Consider the following 11,440-nt stretch of genomic DNA (forward strand, 5'->3'; position numbering starts at 1 on the left):
AGCCTGCTCTCCCTAAAAGAGGCTTGTGACCACCGACCCTGAAATGTTTACCGGTTGGGCTCCTTCCTATCTCTCACCCCCTGTATGATGACGGCCACCAAAGAACAGGTACAATTTCTAGCATTCTTTACAATTCATGTGCTGTGTGGAGTATTGCAATCTGTGGTGTGTATGTCACCTTAGAAAGCTCCACAGTAATGCCAAAGTAGCAAAGCACTAACGTTCTGAGACGTGATAGACAATGGAGATGACTAGGTGTAAGGGAAGATATAATTTAATAATTTAAATGGAATGAATAAACAGAGAAATGGAAAAGTGAAGCAAAGGGGAACACTATGTTTCTATGGTTGTTTCTATGTTGTTTGTATGAACGCTTTAAATATTGGAACATATATATATATATATAAATAATTTGGAAAAAAAAAACAAAACACAAACTTTTTATTTTTTAAATTGTCACTTTTTCTTATTAACAAGTTCCAAATATGTTCTTTATTGTAATTTTCAAATGAGCATGGATTGTCATGAATACCGTCCATACTTTTTGTTTTAAATCCAGAATGATACATTTGGTGTCATTCAGACCTGTATACGACTACATCTATATTTACTCCTTCATTTAAGAAAATACACAAACAACATTTAAGATTTTAAAAGGTTTTTATTTTTAATATGTAGTGTCGTTTAATGCATACTAATATTTTAGCAAATATATATTATCCAAATTTGCAAAATAGTGTGTTAAATTATCAACATCAATATTTATAAAATAAATTCAAAGTAGATACATTCTACAACTAAAAACAGCTAAAGCCAGTTTCCAACAAGACATGTTGAGCCGAAATGGTTAAGTTGTATCTGTGTGTATATATCATAATATATTCTGTGTTTTTATGTCATTTTTATATACCGTAAATATTTGTAAACATGTAACTTTAATAGCTCCAAATATACTTATAAGCAAATGTCATTAAACAATGCTAATATATATAAATATAAAATTTAGATCATGTGCTATAATTTAGCTTACTTGAATTTTTTACATAAATGGTTACTATATAAATAATATAATTTACTAAAAAAAATAATTTAAGCCCTTTTCTTTCATTCGTCAGCTAAAAAGTCTTGCTAAAAAAGTTGGGAGCGTTGTTTTCAAAGTTCTGAAACTCATCCGTTCCAGCCACGAGCACAGTTGCCGGGAATGTTCTGGGGCGTTCGGGATCCTGTAATAAATTCAGATTGTTCATTTAGTAAACAATTGTTTCCAATAGGTTAGTGGGGTTATATACATTGCATTACACTTCTGAAAATATGATGTTTTAATTTCTTACCTTAACAGGATAAGCAACGGTGGGAACATAGCGAATCACAAATCCACATCTTCTCCGGTTTGACATATTGGGTTCACTGGCATGAACTGTTAACCCATCATGCACCTGGAAAATATTAAACCAAACTACGTGAATATTTTGTAGTGCACTGGAATTATATGTAACACTGATGGTTCCACTGGAAAGTCCTGACATACTAAAGACTCCTTAACTTGGAATTTCGATCATGTGAACAAATGCAGTGATTACATACTTTCATAATTACTTGAGCTCAAACTATTGAAATGTAACCGAGTCCCTCATTAACTCTACAAAGATATATATACTCTAAATTAATTAAAAAAAAAAATTAATTGTCCTTGGCAATTATTACTAAAAACAATTCCATTAATTGTTAAAATCCTGTAATCCTGTCAAGATTTTCTGTTATTCATATGGTTGATTTACTTACCGACATTTGTCCAGCTTTAAGAGGGCATTCCACTGCATCTTCCGCATTCACCAGGTGTTTCGGGATTTCTTGATTGGCTGTCAGCATGTTCCCTGGGTTCTCCGCAATTCTGTGCTCTAGAACACCTTGTTTATGGCTCCCTATGGGAAGATACAATTTGTCATCAAATACAAAATAAGAGCAATTTGGAGTTCTTTCTTTAAAAGCTCACATACTATTACAATATTTTATCCCTTATCTATAACTTTGTAAGTGCATTTTACTGTGTATTGTAATTTTAGTTAATGCCATGACTTTCAAAAACTGCAGATTTTTAAAATGTATTGTCTAATACAACTATTAAGATGGATATGTAGACAGAACTATAGAAAGGCAGATAAACGGAAATAAAGAAAGACAGAATAATACATGTATCACATTTGATAGAATAATTAAACACTGTACCTGGAAGTATTTGAAGGACTCCATTTTCTGCATCCACATCATCAAATGCCAGCCACACTGAAGCCACTGGACCTCCTTCAAACCCCCAGTATCTGTAGACAGATCACAAATCAAGGTGTGCCATGCTACACACAATGCTATAAATGGCTTCCTAATTTTAGTACATTCATATGAATACTATCTGTCTTTTACTTACTTGATGTCCTGGTGCCAGGCCACGTAGGGCGCTATGTTTTCTTTGTGGGGAACGTCAGAGGAAGGATATTTACAGATAAACCTGGAGTCCAGCAGAATGACATTAGGACCCAGCACAGCAGTGATCGCTTGCAGCAGGTTGGGATGGGACGCCAAATTCATCACCCACTCATGCTCCATGTGGATGTTGTGCAGGTTGTACTGAGTGTACTCCTTGCCTGGGGAACAAATGAAGGTTTATATTCATTAAAAAAAAAAAAAAAAAATATTTATATATAATATGTATGCTACTTCCCTGGAGAACATATGAATGATACTATTAATCTATATATATATATATATAAAATTTATTTTAATACATATATATATTTATTTATTTTTTGAATTTCATAATTTGTAATATCAAGATGTATTTTTTTGTGCCCATTAGTGGAGTCTATATTATCATTTGGTTTCTTTAGTTCATTAGAATTCAGGGTTAACTGAATAAAGTATCTCCAGTAGACTCTGCATAATAATATTCACCCTTATTTCATTCATACGCACCTACAGTAGAAATGTCATTAATAGTTTTATGTTTAATTTGTACAAAATATACTACAGATTCTCCAGGAACTACAACTCCCATCATGCTCAACAAAAAAATGAATGAGAACTTACCAAACTTTTGTTCCAGTTTTCCATACTCTTTGCTGGCCTGTTCCATTTCCTTCTCACCCAGTACATGGATCGCAGTCAGATAGCCATTGGCTTCATACAGTGCTTTCATCTGACTAGCATCAGCCTTCATTGTTCAGTTATATTTGCCAGCTGTACCAAGATTACAAGGATAGTGCAGGGATGGAGTGTACCTGCCTTGTGTTAATACCTGCCTTATATTTACAAAGTGGGGAGCAAGATCCACCCCTTAGTTTTTTTCGTATGTTTGTTTTCTCTTTGCTATTGACCTATATGGCACGTGACAGCCTTAACAGTCAATTTCCCACATTGAAACATCTGAGCCAAGCTTCCGTCTTTAAATATGCCATTGTAACAAAGTTGTTAAATGTGGAAATTACTGCATGATGTAAGAACAAACCAAGAGGAATTGTGAAAACATTTTACAACTTTACAATTTGAGAAGTTTTTTTTTCTGTTATGAGTTTTTTTTTTTTTATGATTTAATTACCTATATGTAAAATAATAAAATAAAAAAATCAATATTGGTACATAGATAGAAAATAAGGAAGAAATTATAATGGGATCAACACACAAGTAGTGGCTGGCAGGTAAAAAGTAGTAGCAACAACACTGGAAGAAAGTTCTTTGATTTTCCCAATTTAACCCAAAGAAGCATCAGTTTAGCATCAGTTCTTTTAAAAACTCTTTATTTATTCACAATCCATAAAACTGTAACAATACGGTACCATAGCAAGGTCATGATACTTAGGACATATACACGGCATACGAGTAAACAACCTAGCAGAAATTGTAGGATTGTGGGTTTTACTAAAATTACAAAATTCAACATTGCATCTCGCTCCTAAATAGAATTTTGTGTGGTTTATAAATAGGCTAGGAGGAGGAAAGAGCGTTAGACTCCTCAATAATGATTAAGGGACGTTAGAGGCAGAAAACCTTGGAGAGGCTTAAGCATTCACTTAGATATGGTATAACGACAGGAACAGGTAGTTGCAGTTTTCTAAGGTTTTGCCTTGCACAATTTGACCAGCTTTTTCTCCGAAAATTAAGTTGAGATTCCCTCATTTATATGTGCAAATGTCAGGAAGAAGAGCTGAAAGCTAAAACTGTAAAAACACTTTAAAACAAGTGTACACAGCAAATCCCTGTAGGAAACACATTAATATAACTGACTGCAGCATACACGGATATGTACAGAGAAATAAAGCCAACTTTCTTGAAGGTCAAACATCATTATGAAAACATCTAAGATATACCTGACGCATTTTGTGTTACACAAACAAATTATTTTATACCTGTGTACACTATGAGTAAGTCTGTGTTTGTGCAGGATGAAGAACATCAGATAAGTCTCAGATTTTTTATGCGTTAAACTGATTTCTGACCTGCAGTAAAGTTAGCTACATGGTAGTTCATTTTACAAGCCAGATATTTCTCCAGTCATTCCGAGGAATGAAAGCTTCCATAGATATATTTATATAACAAATAACTATCTGTCTGTTCTTCTATTGCAAAACTGATTTAGCAAGCTATATTTAAATATAGTTACATAGTTACATAGCTGAAAAGAGACTTGCGTCCATCAAGTTCAGCTTTCCTTACATATGTTTTTGCTGTTTATCCAAAAGAAGGCAAAAAAAAAAAAGTCTGAAGCGTTTCCAATTCGCAACAAACTAGGAAAAAATTCCTTCTTGACCCCAAAATAGCAGTCAGATGTCTCCTTGGATTAAGCAGCTATACCTCACTAATTAGAAATTATATCCCTGGATGTTATATTTTTGCAATTATTTATCCAATTGCAGTTTAAACATCTGTATGGACTCTGATAAAACCACCTCTTCAGGCAGAGAATTCCATATCCTTATTACTCTTACTGTAAAAAAACCTTTTCTTTGCCTTAGATGAAATTTCCTTTCTTCCATCCTAAATGTGTGACCTCTTTTCCTATGTATAGCCCTGTTTATGAATAGATTTACAGATAATGGTTTGTACTGGCCCCGAATATATTTGTATAATGTTATCATATCCTCTCTGAGGCGCCGTTTTACCAAACTAAAGAGATTTAAATTTTTTAACCTTTCTTCATAACTATGCTCCATTCCTTTGATCTATTTTGTAGCTTGTCTCTGCACTTTTTGTAGTGCCATGATATCCTTCTTTAGAACAGGTGGCCAAAATTGTACAGCATATTCAAGGTGTGGTCTTACCAGCGATTTATAAAGAAGCAAAATTATATTTTTATCACGATAATTTATGCCCCTATTTATACATGACAAATCCTTACTGGCCTTAGCAACTGCAGAATGACATTGCATATTGCTGCCTAATTTGTTGTCTATAACAATTTCCAAATTCTTCTCTTGTGTGGTTATCCCTAATTCACTACCATTTAGGGCGTTACTTGCTTGTGCATTCTTGACCCCGAAGTGCATAACTTTGCATTTCTCTATGTTAAATTTAATCTGCCATTTTAGTGCCCAATCCCTCAATCTATCCAAATCCCTCTGCAGCAAAGCAATATCATGCTCACATTTTGTTACTTTACAAAGTTTTGTGTAATCTGCAAACACAATGCCCATTTCAAGATAATTTATAAATATGTTAAAAAGAAGCGGTCCCAAAACAGAACCCTGAGGGACACCACTTACCACTTCTGTCCAGCCTGAAAATTTACCATTAATGAAAACTAGTTGTATTCTATCCTAAAGCCAATGTTCTACCCAAGAATAAGAGTAATCATCTAGACCAATTTCTTTTAGTTTGAGGATTAACCTATTGTGAGGAACCGTATCAAATGCCTTGGCAAAATCCAAGTATATCACATCCACTGCAACACCCTGATCTATACTTCTACTTAGTTCTTCGTAGAATGCAATTAGGCCAGTTTGACATAACCTATGTTTCATAAAATCATGCTGATTATTGCTAATAACAAAGTTCTTGCCAATGAATTCCTGAATATTATCCTTAATAGCCCTTCAAATATTTTCCCAGTCACAAAAGTTAAGCTCACAGTTCTATAATTTCCAGGTAAGGATTTTGAACCTTTTTTTTAAATATAGGAACAACATCTGCCTTCCTTCAATCCTCCGGTACAATACCTGAAACAAAATAATCCTGAAAAATTAAATACAGATGTTCACATATTTCCCCACTTAGCTCCTTAAGTACTCGTGGGTGAATACCGTCAGGCCCCAGAGCTTTATTAACATTAATTTTCTCTAACAGCTGTAGCACCTGGTCTCATTTATCCAATCACAAGTTATCTGCAAGTTTTTAGCATCAATCATTTGCATATCTCTTGCCATTAGATTCTTATTAATACCGTATTTATCGGCGTATAACACGCACCGGCGTATAACACGCACCTCATTTTAAGAAGGAAATTTCATGAAATTTCCCCCCCTCCCATGGTATTCTCCCCCCCTCCCATAGTGTCCCCCCCTCATCCCATAGTGTCCCCCACCTTTCCATAGTATTCTCCCCCCTCCCATAGTATTCTCCACCCCCTCCCATAGTATTCTCCACCCCCTCCCATAGTGTTCTACCCCCCTCCCATAGTGTCCCCCCTCCCCTTGTCCCATAGTGCACTTTCCCTCCCCTTGTCCCATAATTACTTACCTGTCTTGAAGCGTGGGCCGGCTTCACAGCGCGCACTGCGGTACAGGAACTTCAATTTCAGGTTCCGGTTTCCGGCGGGACTGAAAGGAAGTGTGCACACTGAGTGTGCACTTCCTTTCAGTCCCGCCGGAAACCGGAACCTGAAATTGAAGTTCTAGTACCGCGGTGTGCGCTGAACACCGGCCCACGCTTCAAGACAGGTAAGTAAACCTTCACATTCGCTCCATAAGACGCACAGACATTTCCCCTCACTTTTGTGTATAACACGCACACATTATTTGCCCCCTATTTTCAGGGAGAAAAAGTGCGTGTTATACGCCGATAAATACGGTATATACTCATGAAAAATAGTTATTTAAAATGTCTGCCTTTTCCTGGTCTTCATTAACTAACAGACCCATCTCTGTTTCCAGTGTACCTACACTTTCATTTTTTGTTTTTTTAGAAATGATGTACTTGAAAAAAATGTTGGGGTTGGTTTTGCATTCTTTGGCTATCAATTTCTAATTTTCTAGCTTTGCCTTTTTTATTGCCTCTTTGCAAGCATTATTGGCTTCCTTATATCTTATATAGGATGCCTCTGATTTGTCCGATTTAAATGCTTTAAATTCCCTTTTCTTATTTTTAATTTCTTGTTTTACTTCTCTATTAAACCACATTGGTTTCAATATGTTTCTTTTATATTTATTACCCAATGGTCCATACTGAGAAATGTACCTTTCTAATATTTGTTTGAATAGTTTCCATTTATCCTCCGTATTTGTTTCTTGTATCCTATACTTTATAAGGCTGATGTTCATATTACTGAATTGCAGGCAGTTATTTATCAGTAAGGTTTATCTGCCAAGTTCCAAATGAGCATTCAATGTCTTACATTCAGATTTAGTGCAAATTGCAACAAAAATTCCAATTTAACCCCTTAAGGACACATGACATGTGTGACATGTCATGATTCCCTTTTATTCCAGAAGTTTGGTCCTTAAGGGGTTAAATAATTAGTAATATTAATTTTTATTAAAGTAATTTTGACCAATAAAAGGGATCTGAATTTCATGTGGAATGGGTCCCAATGTCTTCACCCCATGCTCTGTAGGATGATGGATAAAGGGATTCTATAGTGTTAGGAATACAAAGTTCCCCCTCCCCCACCCTCGCGGTCCCCCTTACTATATAATTGAAAGAGTTAGAAAACATTTTAATCACTTACCCGATTCCAGTGCCGATCTCCCTTGATTCTGAGTTGGCGCTCCGCCTCCTCCAACGTCATCCAACAGTAGAGACCTGACAGTTTCAGTTAAGCGACTTAGCATCTGGAAAATCTCAGAAGCGCCTCTGGTGGCTGTCTACAAAACAGCCACTAGAGACTGTTCTTGTGCTGCAATGTAAATATTGCAGTTTCTAAAAAAAAAAAAGTGGTTTACATTGCAGGACTAAGTGGGACAGGGACACTGCACCCGAACCACTTCATTGAGCTGAAGGGGTCTGAGTGCCAATAGTGTCCCTTTTAATATTCAGAATTGGTAGTCCTGCTTTTTTCACCTTTTTTGCACTTATTGTTTTACAATTATCAAAGTATTTTAATATTGGGTTATTATCATTTCTGGCACTTATATAGCACCAACATATTCCGCAGCGCTTTACGTTTGTGGTAAATAATCACATACTACTGAAGTGCTATAATAGAAATGTGTGAACTCTTTTAATATATTGTTTATATATTTTTTATTTATGTGTTTGTGTAATTTAACATACAAGTCTTTCTTACATAATTTCTACACCTACTAAAATGTGAGATATGAGTAATAAATTCTATAACCCCTTTGCAGTTTCAGAATTTCCTGAGCCTTTCACTAAATGATTCCTTCAGTTCTATAAAAAGATTATATATATTGCGCAATTTCAGTTTCTTCCTGTCTACGTGCATGCAGTCATATTTTAATGGGTGCTATATGGATATGTGAGCACTCTGATTATGATAAAAAACACTTTATGTCTTACAGGACACTGAGAGGCAAGAACATCAGCACAATTAAATAACACTGTCTCAACCTACAGGTGGCTCTATTGTGTAAATACAAACAAGGTATGTCAGTTGTGGAAAATTGGTGCAGGTATTATGCGGTAGCAGCTGACTTATCTAATGCATATATGTAAGCAGAGTGGACCCTGTCCCCGTGGCTTGTGAAACATTGTCACACTTGGGTTTGTAAGCTGAATAAACATTTTTGAAAAAAACGAAACATTGCATAGTAATAAGGATTTTGTATCTACTTTTACTTGTAATGAATTGACAGCCAATCATTTAGATCGATAAAGTTAAGCTGGACAAATAGAATATCACATATTTTAGATAAAATGTTTTGTAAAATTGAATTTCAGTGTCTGTACCATTTCAAAGCAAATGCACAATGCACTGCCACTGATTGGGTGTAGCCAAAAGAAAGATATCCTAAGGATCAGTTTCTCAGAATAATGCAATTCAATATCATAGTCACTCCAGTCACTGGGACAATAACATGCACATAAATAGCAAAACAATGTTTCCTAGAGAGAAACCAGTATTTTACCCCGAAGAAATTATTATTGGCACAAAAGATTTTATTTTTTACATGCCAATATGCGGGTGATCAACAGTGTAGCAGTCATGAGTGATAATCTGCTGTTCTATAGTTTCTAGTTCCTTATTTGAGTATTTCCATACTTACATAATACTAGAAAAGAAATATAGAACTTAAGACCGATTCTTAATTGCCACGATTCTGTCACACCATTTAAACTACACAGTTCTGGTATTTCATTTTTTCACAATCTCAATAGGATATGCTTTGAGGAAATTACATTACAGAAATTCAAACATACCAAACACATTCTTCGGAAGGAAATATACCCCCAAATAATGATGTATATTTTGTTTCTCATGTTTGATAGATCAAACACAATCTTATTGCTGAGGAATGGTTTGTTCAAAAGCCAATATGACTGTAAGGATAATAATTTTTATTCTGTTCCTCCTGCTGTTTAAATTAGATAATTGGTCAATAATTGCTCATTAATGTCCCCATAAACTTTAAGACGTTATTCCCAGAGGATCTATCTAGACCAGGGGTAGTCAACCTTTTTATACCTACTGCCCACTTTTGTATCTTTGTTGATGGTAAAATGTCCTTACTGCCCAGCAGTGCCGCAGTAACAAATTTTATAGTTCTATAAAGGATGTTTTTTTAAATGTATTTATTTCCTTTTTTTTCTATTTTCCCTGCTACTTTTTTTTCTATGTGTGTCTGTGAGATGCTGTGTGTGTGAAGGGTGCTATGTGTGTGTGTTTGTGTGTAATGGGTGTAGTGTGTGTGTGTGAGGGGGTCACTGTGTGTGAAGGGGGTCAGTATGTGAAGGGTGCAGGGTGTGTGTGAGTGAGGCAGTGCGTGTGTGAAGGAGGAAGTGCGTGAGGGGGTCAGTGCATGCGTAAGGGGCCAGTGTGTGTGTGCGTGAGTAGGCCAGTGCGTGCGTGAGGGGGCAGTGCGTGCGAGGGGGGGGGCAGTGCGTGTGAGGGGGGGCAGTGCATGCGAGGGGGCAGTGTGTGTGAGGGGGCAGTGTGTGTGAGGGGGCAGTTTGCACGTGTGTGTGTGTGTGTGAGGGGGACAGCGTGTGTGAAGGATGCAGTGTGTGTTAGTGTGTGAAGGGTGCATAGGGTCTATAATGTTTGTACGTGGGTGAGATATAAAAATCTAATGTCTCCCCCTCCCTTCTTCTTACCTTTTACCAGGGAGGGGGGACATAATGCTGCAAGCCCTGGTGGTCCAGTGGTGGCATGTTCACTTTAGCCTGCAGCTCCTCCAGCTGCAGGCTGACTCTCCTGTCCCCCTGTGAGCACAGCCATGTTTGGGAGCATTACCATGGTAACGTGCAGCAGTGCTCCAACCAGCCTGCTTGCAGGAGGAACACAGAGCCTCCCTCTGCTGGAACCAAGTGCCAGCTGGCCAGTGAGGGAAATCTTTGATCTAATCACTAGCCCAAGAGGACTTACAGCAAAGATGGCTCTGCATGGTCCAGCAGGGGAAATGAAAGGATCTCCTCTGCTGGCCTTGGTCCATGGCCATCAAGGCCCGCAGGGCGTTTTCTGCGAACCCACCACCGCCCACCTGAAATCCAAGACCGCTCACTAGTGGGCGGTAGGGACCAGGCTGACTACTCCTGATCTAGACTTTCTAACCATTTTCAGCAATGCAACAAAGTTGTCAGACTTTCTGCCACTTTTTGTGAAAACTGATGGCATTTGCTATGAAGAAAACCGTTACTTTTCAGATAACTTTTAGAACACTTAATAATAACACTTAAATGCAATCAATATAATGAGGCAATTTTACTGTCACCAGTGGCGTACTAAATGGGGGGGCAGTCCGCCCCGGGTGCCACTCACTAAGGGGGTGCCCGGGGCAGACTGCAATGCCCCTCCTGCGCCCATCGCCGAGACCGGTCTGCAGCTCTGCAATGTGCAGTCTATGTGTCTCGCGAGCACTGCCCATTCAGAGCGTTGGCGCGGGTTACCACGGCAACGCTCTGATTGGGTCTCGCGAGATACATGGTCTGCAGCTATGCGGAGCTGCAGACCTGAAATAATGCCCACCGTACCACCAGGCAACCCCCACTGGACCACCAGGGATTTAAGGTAATTTTTAAGTCCCTCTCACAATCACCCCCCCTCCCTCTCCTCATCACC

At 37.6% G+C, this 11,440-nt stretch overlaps 1 protein-coding gene across 1 annotated transcript; it reads right to left on the minus strand.

The window, feature by feature from the left end:
- Positions 1 to 1,013: 1,013 nt before the first annotated feature.
- Positions 1,014 to 3,254, minus strand: LOC134573766 (L-threonyl-[L-threonyl-carrier protein] 4-chlorinase-like). The gene is made up of 6 exons (XM_063433544.1): positions 3,082 to 3,254; positions 2,423 to 2,639; positions 2,227 to 2,318; positions 1,783 to 1,922; positions 1,332 to 1,436; positions 1,014 to 1,223 (listed from the first exon to the last, which is right to left on the minus strand). The coding sequence occupies exons 1-6, from the start codon at positions 3,209 to 3,211 to the stop codon at positions 1,116 to 1,118; spliced, it is 792 nt and encodes a 263-aa protein (XP_063289614.1). The 5' UTR covers positions 3,212 to 3,254; the 3' UTR covers positions 1,014 to 1,115.
- Positions 3,255 to 11,440: the final 8,186 nt, after the last annotated feature.

Source organism: Pelobates fuscus, chromosome 9, assembly GCF_036172605.1.
Source record: "Pelobates fuscus isolate aPelFus1 chromosome 9, aPelFus1.pri, whole genome shotgun sequence".
Taxonomy (NCBI): Eukaryota; Metazoa; Chordata; class Amphibia; order Anura; family Pelobatidae; genus Pelobates; species Pelobates fuscus.